The sequence below is a fragment of the Nelusetta ayraudi genome, unplaced genomic scaffold (genome assembly GCF_046127955.1).
Source record: "Nelusetta ayraudi isolate G7.1 ecotype Tasmania unplaced genomic scaffold, CSIRO-AGI_Nayr_v1 ptg000079l, whole genome shotgun sequence".
Lineage (NCBI taxonomy): Eukaryota > Metazoa > Chordata > Actinopteri > Tetraodontiformes > Monacanthidae > Nelusetta > Nelusetta ayraudi.
In genome coordinates, this window is record NW_027466129.1 from 2,413,083 (window position 1) to 2,425,430 (window position 12,348).

Consider the following 12,348-nt stretch of genomic DNA (forward strand, 5'->3'; position numbering starts at 1 on the left):
CACAGACCTATAACAAATGGCTCCTAACACTGATGTAATGTTCAGGACGCACTCTGTGGTTTGTGGAGTTTGTTCTGGGGAGGGAGGAGCTACAAGAGGAGGAGGAGCTACAGGAGGAGGAGGAGAGGCTTGCCATGTAGCAGGCGTGGACGCCAATCACAGGAGGAACGTGTCCACTGCTCCGCCCACCTCAGGAGAAGCTTCGCCCCCCCACCCACTCCTCTTCAGGACAGGAAACAGGAAGCGACCACAGAGGAAAATGGCCGGGGACACGGGGAGGGAGAGGGGCGGTGATGTTTATGTTGAAGAGTTGATTGTTTTGTTGTTTGTTTTTTTTAGAATTTTTTCAAACTTTTTCTGTGGTTTGTTTGAAATGATTTGAGTGCTGAGTCGTAACTTTGTGCCTTCAGTATCTCGTCGCCATGCCACACACGCACGCACACACAGACACACACACACGCAGTGAAAGCGAGTCTCGCCGACAACAGGCAGTTTTTCACTCCACTCGATGATGTCACGGAGGGCTCAACCAATCTCCGACCTCGCCTGACTTCTTTCAGGATGTTTGTCGCCCGCGTCTGACAGGCCGAGGGAGCGGCTGACTGTTTATTTTTTAATCGGAAACATACAAAAAATGTAAGAATGAGCCGAAGATGCGGTCGTCTCGCGACTGTGGAAGGCGCTCGAAGCTGAGCTTAGTCGAAGCTAAGCTCAGCTAAGCTAAACTTAGCTGCTGCGTCAGGCTGGACGTGTTAACGAGCAAACCACTAGTGTTCTTTTTTATAAATGGGAGCCCAACAGCAACCACAGCGTCCACTCAAAACGTCACCAGTCTGAATGTGAGCCACGTGGTGTTTTTAATAGCAGACTTTTTTTTAATTAAAACAGTGAATTTTTTTTTTTTATATATTCTATATGATATACTTTGACTGTTGACCTAGTTTTTGCCATTTAGCAGTAAGACCGTGGTTTGTTTTTCAGCCCTGGATGTTTTTTTTGCAGCACCAGGCTTCCGTACTGTTTACAGACCAGCAGCAACAGGCAGCGTACCGTAGCTTTAAATCAGTCACCTGACCGGCGTGTCGGTGGTGAGCTGCAGCAGCACAATGTACTACAGACACATATCAGCTCGCCGGTGCCCCCTGCTGGCAGACGAGGAGTGCGTGGGGGGTGCTCAGCTGACCCTAGCATCTAGCCGCTGCACTGATGCTTGCTAACACTAGCCTACCTACTGACTAGCTTGCCCACTTCAGTCTCTGGGACCACCAGGAGGGGGCGCTCATGCAAAGTGCTGGGACTAGCACACATCTGGTTCTCTCCCAGTTTGTTGGCACCTCAGACTGCTCACTTTTCACCATGTTTGTTTTGTTTTTTTGTTTTTTAAAGAAAAGTTTTTTTTTAACCTGTTGTCATGATTGTGACGAACTCGCAGGGCATTTGGTTGCTTCTACCAAAGTGCATTCCTTTCAAGGCTAGCTGGAAGCTAGCTATGCTAACAGGGGATAGGAAGTGAGATGACGGAGAAGGAGACGGTGGCTGCTGCTGCTTTTCAGGCAGAACGAAGCACAGAAAAATGTGAGAGCTAGCTTAGCATAGGTGGCTAAGAGGCTGCGCTCCAACAGAAACTTGACCTCTGGCATTACTTACCTTTACTGACCTCTCGGCAGCTTCACAATAACACAATGTGTGTGAAGGCAGCAGCTCTGTAGCATGCTAGCCAGTTAGCTACTTAGCTTCTTCTGGGAGGTGTTTCTGCAGCCAGACACAATTGCTAATAGCGTGAAGCTGCGCTGTGTATCTGTCACCTCAGCCTGCTGGGTTGTTTTTATTTGACCTGTATATAATGTGCGAGGAAATTGAGATTTTTTTTTTTTTTTTCTGTGTGTTTGGGAGCGCCTGAATTGCGCTGTAGTGCGACGCCACAGCCAGTTTTACTACGTACTGTATTTACTGTACAGAACACAGAAGTTGACACTTTTTCTAGTGAGCCTTTGTTAAATTTTATTGTGGTGGAAAATATTGTTATAATTATGAATAAAACAATTTTATTGTTATTTATGTTTATGTTGTATGCTTTGACGAGACAACGCTGCCGCAACTAGCATGTTTAGCATGGAGCTGACGAACCTGTGCGCAAAGCAACTTGAGGAAGTGACGTCGTGAAGGCAGCAAAAAAAAAACAACAAGGCAGCACCCTCTGCTGGACGATTCAAAGAGTGATACTGTCACCGAACCACAACAAGCGGAGACCCTCTCACACACACACACACACACACACACACACACTTGTATCAATCAGTCTCCACGTGCACGCACGCACGCGCGAAGGCAGTGGGACAAAGCGCTCTCCGACCCCCTCGGACGGCAGGGGGCGCTCTTGCTTCGTGTTGCCGTCCCAGCAGCATCAGAAAAACGACCTGACCTGCAGCTGCACGCTTTGTCCACCCGATGGGAGCAGAGATCAAGCTTCAGCCGCGAGAGGCAGAAACTTCATTTCACAGTCAGTGATTCATCAATAATAATAATAATATTTAAAGCGCGGTATTTCTCCAATAAAATATCGCGCTTCGTTCCCGTTGAAATCGTTCAGTTCGACGCGCCCAAGCGTGGTTGGACAAAACACTGCGTCGATCCAATACTCCAACGTAAAAAAACCTCAAAACAAAACAGTCTTACCGCTACAGTGAACATGGCGGCACGAGGTGATTCCATGACATCATCCACCAAAGGATTGACAGCGCCAGACAGTTTCAGTCTGGCTGCGTCTCCTCCAGAGAGCCGCCGATCCCATTAACCGCAATCATAACCACACTGACACAGTGCAGGTGCTGCAGTCAGCGGCCAGGTGATGAGGGGGCGTGGCCATGAGCGCAAAAAAAACGTCCATAACGAAATGCAAACAAACTATTAGTTGGTTCATAATTAACACCTTTAATAGCAATGGAAGTAAATCAGAAATAAGGACAGAAAATAAATATTATAGCTACTGCAACAACAACTACTATCATTATTATTATTATTATTATTATTATTATTATTATTATTATTATTATTATTATTATTATTATTATGACAATAACTAATAGATTTTCATCCGGGTTAATTATTTATTTTTCTTTTTACAAGTTTCCATCGCCACGTGATGCAGGTAGTAGAAAAAAATAAAGATTAAAACAAAAATACACCAAAATTGTGCTTCACTGCAAAGAAAATGTGAAACATTTAAAAATCGCTGTGTACAAATACATAGTATATGTATGCTCTCTCTCTCTCTCTCTCTCTCTCTCTCTCTCTCTCTCTCTCTCTCTCTCTCCTTCTTTCTCTCTCTCTCTCTCTCTCTCTCTCTCTCTCCTTCTTTCTCGCTCTCTCTCTCCTTGCAATCGCTCAGTTTCCTGTTCGCAACAGGAAACAACTTCACGGAAACATTGCGGTGCAATTCTCTGTGACTTTGCCTCTGCGCCTGTGGGTGTGATTTCATAAATATATAAATATATATATATATATATATATATATATATATATATATATATATATATATATATATATATATATGTAAATGTATATATATATATATATATATATGTGTGTGTATATATATATATATATATGTGTGTGTATATATATGTATATATATATATATATATACACACACATATATATATATATATATATACATTTACATATATATATATATATATATATATATATATATATATATACATATATTTATATATTTATATGTTTGTTTTTTTGTTTTTCCAGATGTGGAGTCTGCGATGCCGAGACCAGCGAGATGCTCTACGCTGGACTGTGATTGGATAAGAAGCCCTGAGAGCCTATAAGCCTGAAGTCAACCTGGAGATCCACTCACTTACAATCTCTCAAGGAGAAGATAAATATTTAGTTGCAGAATCATCTGCGATTTACGATGTAAATAATGTGGCAGCTGCACCGGCCTCAACTGTTCGCTCAATAGTTTGTATCACTTTCATCTCGTTGGTCTCTCACACAAATCAGTAACAATGTGTAGTTTGTTGGATCATTTCTTTGACTCGGAGGACCTGCGGAGCTCCACCAGGAGGCCCACTGCTGAGGCTGAGGCTCCGTCCACCTCGGCCTCCCACCAGTAGGATGTCGAGCACTGCACAGTCACAGCTTTGCGTTGCCCCCGTCAAAATACCTGGAATCCGACCGCAGGCTGCACATTCTGCAGACTGAAACTGATCTGAGGTCAGAGCAGCGCAGAGTGGCGGCACTCTGCAGCAGCAGTAGCAGGCTGCTGACTCACACTGAGACACACAAACACACAGCAGCAGCAGCAGCAGCAGCAGATGCAGCAGATGCACTGCCACAACAATCTGCACCAATGACAGACGAGAGAGACGGAAACTCAATTCCAAGTTCACTCCGACACTTTTTATTGAGTGAAAAAGTGAAAATAAGTCGAAAGGAGGTCAACAGCAACTTTACACACACACACACACACACACACACACACACCAGGGCTGCAACGATTGGACAACGTAATCGATGACGTCGACAACATAAATTTGTCTACGTGAAAATCGAAGCATCGACGCGTCGCGCTGTTGTTATGTTAAATTGCTGAATCACGAAATCACACTCCGGACGCTGAATGCTCATTTGTACCTGCGGTGCAGTACTGGCCGAGCACTTAGGGTGGCGGTGTCGCTCATTGCTTACATCCTCCAGAAAAAAAAAGGGAAGAAGAACGCCCTCTTCTCTGAAAAGGCTCGGAAACCCAGAGCCAAAGTTTCTAAAGTTTCGGAATATTTCCCAGAAAATTACTTCGCGTTCCGTGGTAGCACTACGACGATACGCCAACACCGTCAACACCACCAGGGGGCGCTGTACCATGTCACAAACAATTCTCCGGGATGGATATTTCGTTGATGTTTTTGAAATTACTCACTCGTTTCTTAATCAATCATCAGTCGACGAACGAGTGACGCAAGCACACAATAAGTTTCTGCTTGTGGGAAAATCGTGGAACAGTTCTCTGAGGTAAACGCCACTTTACTGCAGTGATTTGTGAATTGCAGCGCCTGTCGACACTGGCGTCTACACCGAATTGAACTCTTTTACTGATCACTGATCAACTGTATTATTTAGGGCATATTCATTCGATATTTAAGTTGTAGGAAATCTGTTTGAGGTATTTTAACTGTGGCAAACGTTGCATACGACCTTGCAATCATGAATCAATGTGTTTATGATATTTTACCTTGAAAAATACAACAATTACGTCTCAGATAAATGCTTTGTGTGTCATGATTTGATAGATTATGGAAAAAAATTGATCCATCGATCGACAACGAAAATAATCGTTAGTTGCAAGTTGCAGCCCTAACACACACACACACACACACACACACACACACATACACACACGCACACACAAATGCTGCACCTGCAGCTGTGCTGGTTAGCATTTAGCTCTGAGCTAACAGAAATGTGTGTGTGTCTGTGTGTGTGTGTGTGTGTGTAGGCGAAACCCAACATGCAGATCTTCCGTCTCTGTTTCCACACCAGTCAAGCGACAACTGCTGCTGAAGGTCACCAGGTTCCCTCCCCTGATGGAATCTGTGTGTGTGTGTGTGTGTGTGTGGTCACTCCACACACACACACACACACACACACACACACACACACACACGCGCGCGCGCAGACACGCACACTTACCTGCATGCACGCACATACACACACACACACACACGCACAGACACACAGACACACACGCATGCACGCACACACACACACGCACGCACGCACGCACACACACACACACACACACTTTCTTGAGCCGTGGGGAAGCACAGCCTCCGCTTCCTAGAAATGGACTTCCTCCCCCCTCCCCCCAACCCTTGCAGAGAGTCTGCGCTCTCAGGGTGCATTGTGGGTAAAGCAGCGTTTACAGTAAAAGAAGACTTCTTGTTGCTTACCAAAAGGAAGTGATGTCACGGGGTGGGTGGGGGTCGCTGACTTTTCGAGTGTTCAACCAGATTCTCTGTGACGCGGCGGCCGGAGTTTCACTCCAAACACAATTTAAAGGTCCAGTGTTTAAAATTTGGCCTAATTTAGTATTTTTATATTGGTAACAGCTGAACACACTGCCCATAAATACATTGATGAAAGTGGATACTCACAATTTTCCTCCCCTTAGAACGTTTAGGATATATATATGAGAATCTCCATAGATCAATAAAGGTCCCAGTTAGCTGCCATCTTGCACCACCATATTTCTAAGGAAGCCTGGTGTGGACAATCCGGCTGCCTGACAGCATAGCATTTGGTATTTAGGCTGAACACTGGCGTCCTCAAATAAACAAACAATGAAGAGGACGCAGGTGGACCAGGTATCCAGGTTTTGGTGTGCGGGCCACCGTATATCACTGGCAAGCTCAGGAGCGAGTGAGAGACGCTGCAATATAAAATGTAACCACTTGATGGCGCTGTTTTTTTTTCCCTAAAAAGCTCCAAATATTACACACTAGACCTTCAAATGTGGAAACAAGTCGATGGGGAGAAAAAAAACAAATGTACAAATGTCGGTTTGCTCGGGACTTTTATTCTGGTGCTGATCAACAACAACAATAAGAACAACAGTCAACAATAAATAAGCAACAATGAGCGTCAGTCAGAGCAAATTAATATTAAATAGAAAAACTTAAATAGAGGAAATAAATACTGGCGGACGGCACCGAGGCCCTGGTAAACTGGGGGGGGCGGAGCCACTTGAAACATCCAACCAACATCAGACCCGCTCCAACGGACACACGGTCAAGGATCTCCAGGGCTGCGATTGGCCCCCCCTTTTATTTCTTAGAAAAAAATCTCTGTAAAGTGACTCTCGGGCTGCCGCTTTGTAATAAATTAGATTAAATTAAATTAATTAGAATTCTCTAAAAGTTTGGAAGGTAAAAAAGAACTGAACATGTCGCTGTCGGCGTCTCCCCCCCTGACCTCCCGAAGTCCCCCGTTAGGCTCCCAGGTGACCTTGGGACTGGAGCGTCTGCCGCCGCCGTCGCCGCCGCTTCTTCTGCCCATCCAGCTTGTTGGGCAGCGAGGTGGCCTTTTCGAAGAGCCGCGTCAGCTCCCACAGCGCCTTCTTCTGGACGACAGGGTCGTTCACCTGCAGGATGAGCAGAAGGAGGAACGCCGTCAGGGTGGAAAGGGCAGCCAATCACTGTAGACCAGGCTACAGTAGCTAAGAATACAGTGACTCAGACTACAGTGACTCAGGCTACAGTAGACCAGGCTACAGCAGCTAAGGATACAGTGGCTCAGGCTACAGCAGCTAAGAATACAGTGACTCAGGCTACAGCAGCTCAGGCTACAGCAGCTCAGGCTACAGTAGCTAAGGATACAGTGACTCAGGCTACAGTGACTCAGACTACAGTGACTCAGGCTACAGTAGACCAGGCTACAGTAGCTAAGGATACAGTGGCTAAGGCTACAGTAGCTCATGCTGCAGTCGCTCGGGCTGCAGTCAGGCTTCACTCTGTGATGTTGCTCCCTTGACCTCCCGCACATGAATCCCTCCGCCAGTCACTGAACTGGGATATAGAACTCTTTGTGAGGACCCCTGCCAGGAACTGGACCTTCTGCACCACCAACTGAGGAACCTGAGCTCAATGAGCCCACTGGGATTTTTCTTTGGGCTACTCGCAAGTTTGAATACTTTGAGGAAGAGTTTCTGCAGTTTTCTGTCCGGTCTGCTGGTACCTTGATGTGTTCCAGTTTGGTCAGGTTCTTCAGGAAGTCCTCCTGCTCCTTGTAGCGGTGCCTCTGCAGCTTCTGCACTTTGTCCCGGAGGTACTGCAGCTGCTGCTTGACCATGGGGCCGTCCACCTCCTGGGCGCCAGAGCCCGCCACTGCGTCAGGAGTGGGCGTGGGCGCCGTCGCCAGCATGTGGTCAAAGAGCTTCACGTACATCTGCAGGACGCCGCTCATGAACACCATGGCCTGGGTAGAGCAGGAGGAAAGGTTTTAGCGCTGGAGGACAGACAGACAGGTGTCACTCTGTGACGGGGTGGAAAGAAAGGTGGGAAGAGCCCGAGAGGACCCTGTGGTGGAGCCTCTCAGTTCCTCCTCCAGCCTGCTGAACTTTCCTCTCTGAAGGTTCCTGAGTGGAGGAAGTGAGCAGGTTGCTCCAACGCATCATGAGCCTGGGGGACCTGCAGCCCTTCCCAAACCCCCCCCCCAAAAAAAAAAATTCTAGAGCCAAACAACTGGCCTTAGGCTTCAGGGAGGCTAGAATTAGCTTAGCATGAGGCTAGCGCAGCGCCACTCACCTTCATCTCAGAATGTTTGCAAAATCTCCAAAGTGCGATTTTGAATTGAAACTCAAAAAAAAAAAAAGAAATGTTGAGAATTGATGCACCTGCTCACTCAGGGTATTTATGCTAAGCTAGGCTAACCACCCACCCCGAACCCAACCCACCCCCCCGCCCCCCCCATCGCCACTGGTGTGGTTCCTCACCTCAGGTGTTTCTCTGGGCAGATCCCTGCTGTCAACGATGGGCCCTCCCTGCCTCATCTGCCGCTGTGGAACGCTCTGCAACTGGAGACAGAAACATTTTGTTTCTCAGACGGTGCATTCACAGACAGCAGGACACATCAGGAGCCCACACGCAGGTGTTGTGTTCAGGGACCGAGGAGGAGTCCTCTGGCGTTCGGCTACTTTTGTCCTGAACAACTTGGATGAACTTTGGGTTCTCCGGTTCGTTCATGGACCCCCTGGAAATTTGAAGCCGAACTGTCCCTGAAGGCAGCACCCAGCGGGCCGGGCCCTGTGGAGCTGTTTGGGGGACTCACGTAGTGATCCACCAGGTTCTGGATGGTCCGGTTCATCTCACTGGGCACGTAAAGCGTCCGCACCTGGCAGACGGACAGACAGACGCACAGCCACACCCCCAGACACCTGACACGGCCCTCCATTTTCTGCTCTGCGTGGTCGCTGGTTCAAATCCCACTGGCTCACTGGCTCACTGACTGACTGACTGACTGACTGCTTGTTGGGCCTCGGGGCCTGAAGTGGTGCCCGCTGTCAAGTTTGTCTGAGCTTCCCTTCTGCTGTTCAACACCTTTTATTCATGCTGCGAGGAGGAGGGGAGGGGGGTGTGGGAGGGGGGGCGAGTGGGGAGGGGGGGCGAGAGACACCGACAGAAAAGTAAAAGAGAGAGAGAGGTGTGAAAAGAGAAAAAAAGGTGGCTGCGAAGTTTCCTTTATATCGTCAGAGTTCATAGAAGCGGGTGAAGGGTCTCTAAGTGCCACGACACACACACAGACACACACCCACACGCATGCATGCATGCATGCACGCATGCATGCAACATGCCCTGGTGCCCTGGTGCAGTCCTACAGGATGCAACCGGGAGCCCTGAGAGCTGCTGGAGGACACACACACACACACACACACACACACACACACACACACACACACACACACACACACACACAGCACCTCTCAGCAGCTGTGAGAACACAACACACAGTTTTGATGACAAACCTGGGAAGGATGCAGGTTTCCGGTGAGACGGTGCCCCCGGTGGCCGCTGTGGTTAGCCCGCCCTGGCAGTGATGGCTTGCTGCGGCCTCCTGCTTTACCAGTATCAGAGTCACCACACAACCAGGCTAACGACGGGAGGAGAAACACACACACACACACACACACACACACACACACACACACACACACATTCTGTCTATCTATCTATCTATCTATCTATCTGTCTATCTATCTATCTATCTATCTATCTATCTATCTATCTATCTATCTGTCTATCTATCTGTCTATCTATCCATCTATCTATCTATCTATCTATCTATCTGTCTATCTGTCTATCTATCTATCTACCTATCTATTTATCTATCTATCTATCTATCTGTCTATCTATCTGTCTATCTATCCATCTATCTATCTATCTATCTATCTATCTATCTATCTATCTATCTGTCTATCTATCTATCTATCTACCTATCTATCTATCTGTCTATCTATCTATCTATCTATCTACCTATCTATCTATCTGTCTATCTGTCTATCTATCTATCTATCTGTCTATCTATCTATCTATCTATCTACCTATCTATCTATCTGTCTATCTATCTAAGTTGCCAGCACAGAGGGTCAAACTACTGTAATTCAAACAACTGCGTCTAACAAGTGAACAAGACCCCAATGTACATTTTATTGTTAATTTATTTAAAACAGATAAAATGTGAACTGGCTTGAATTTGAAAAATAAAAAAAATCCGTTTTGAAAAGGCAGAAATGATGAAGCTGATTAGCGAGCGAAATCACCAAAGAAACCTGCTGGTGGATGAAACAAGGAACAGAAGAATCAACAACATTCATAATTCATGCGATTAAAACTTTTATTTCTATCAACGTTATGTAGATAATTGTAATTGTAACATTCTTACTTTATAAATATTTTATTTTCATTTCTTTTTAATTCATATAATCTTCCTTCTCTTTGCACTGCTGTGTTGTTGCAGTGATTCTGCAAATTATTTTTTAGATAGATTAATAAAGTCTTCTATTCTATTCCATTAGCACAAGAAGAATATGCATGGGACCAGCAGGCCACCAGCAGCCCAGGAAGTGGATAGGAAGAGGACAGGAAATGGAGGTGTGAGGAGTGTTTCTAGTCACCAGGTGGTGACATGGTCACACCCCATTTCAAGGAAACGTCCTGTGTGCCGCGAAGAAATAAAGTGGGGGGAAATAACCGGCAAAAAGTCCAGAGAAGAAGAGAAGAGAGAAGAATGAGAGGAGGTCTGTGGTTGGCCGGCCAATCACGGTGCGGCTCCCCCTTTTATCATCCACCGATGAAGCTTCCGAATACAAAGTCGACGACGACGCGATAAACACGGGGGTTATACTCCAGGTGGTGGTGCTGGGGGGGGGGGGGGGGGGGTAGGTCACAGGGCTGACCTCTGACCTCTGACTCTCCCCGGTTGGGCTGCAGGAGTGTCGAGAAGAGAGCAGCGGGATGTCAGGAAGTCAACAGGTAGACAGCGGGGATCCCCTCTCGTCAGACAGGAAGTCACGGCTGGAAGTTCTCGCTCAGAGAAGAAAAAAAAAAATTCTGCGTGAAAAGTGTGAAAGTTCTGCAGAAATTCTTCTTCCCCTTCTCCTTCTTCTTCTTCTTCTTCTCGTTCTTCTTCTTCCTCTTCTTCTCAAATGCCAGAGAGAGAAAGATAAAAAAAGAAATCAATTTCATCCGGTTTCTGGAGGAACTGCGAGTCCCGACCACCCTCAGACCAGGTGACCGCTGGTTCCGCCCCCCCCCCAGAGATCCACCACCGTGAATTACCAACGAGAAGAAGAAGAAGAAGAAGAACGATGATAAAGATAAAAATGCACTACAGTTCATTGATGACATAAAGACGTGACTCGAAACTAAAAAAAAAATTATAATAAAACAGGAAGGTTGCAAAGGGAAGCGGCGCCGTTTCGGGTGTCTTTTTTCAGCTTTGAAAAAAGAGGGCGGGACTTCCTCTCACCTCGTCACTGTTTGTGAGAAAGAAAGAGGAGGACGACCGGAAACCATTTCCCTCTCGACCCCCCGAGCTGCTGCAGGGGGACGCCCCCCACCCTCCTGACCTATCAACCCCTCCCCATGACATGGACAGCGGCGGTGACAGACGAGCAACGCAAACTTTTCCAATGCTGACATTTGTTCCTTTATTTCTCATCAAGTGTGAACAAATGAAACAAAAAAACTAAAATTGGAGAGAAAAAAATAAGTTACATTAAATAAAATTTTCAAAAATAAATATAACAGATAAAGACGGGAGGAGTGTCTGCTGGGAATAAATTAAAACAAGGACAAAATGAATCGGTGAGAACAAATTAATGTAGTTATAAATAAATATAACAATAATAATATTAATAATAATAATAATAATAATCATGATGATGATGATCATGATGATCATGATGATGATGATGATGATGATGATGACGATGATGGCGATGAAAACCAGGTGAGAGCGGGAACCGGCCGCAGCGGCCCGTCATCATTGGGCGGAGGAGGAGTGGGCGTGGCTACAGCGGTGGCCAATCAGGGACACGGCCTGGTAGACCGTCTGGAACTCAGCCAGCGCTCGCCGCTGCACGCCAACGTCGTCCACCTGCAGCCACACACACACACACACACACAGGGAGCGACGCTAGCCCGTTAGCCACCTAGCCTCCAGCGCCGCAGAAAATGAAAAACGAGGCCTGAAAGCGGCCCTCCAAGCTGCTGTACCTTGATGGAGCCCAGGTAGTTCAGCGCCCTCTGGTGGTTGACGTGGCTGAGGCGGCTCCTCAGC

The 12,348-nt window shown here is 46.7% G+C and overlaps 2 protein-coding genes across 2 annotated transcripts in view; one reads left to right on the forward strand and one right to left on the reverse strand.

The window, feature by feature from the left end:
- lsm8 (LSM8 homolog, U6 small nuclear RNA associated) overlaps nt 1-12,348 on the forward strand; it is a 106,023-nt gene that overhangs the window by 10,191 nt on the left and 83,484 nt on the right. The window lies entirely within an intron of this gene.
- ifng1 (interferon gamma 1) lies at nt 6,570-9,075 on the reverse strand. Its single transcript, XM_076044271.1, has 4 exons — nt 8,839-9,075; nt 8,504-8,584; nt 7,747-7,986; nt 6,570-7,153 (listed from the first exon to the last, which is right to left on the reverse strand). Exons 1-4 carry the CDS (start codon nt 8,959-8,961, stop codon nt 7,001-7,003), a joined length of 597 nt encoding a protein of 198 aa, XP_075900386.1. The 5' UTR covers nt 8,962-9,075; the 3' UTR covers nt 6,570-7,000.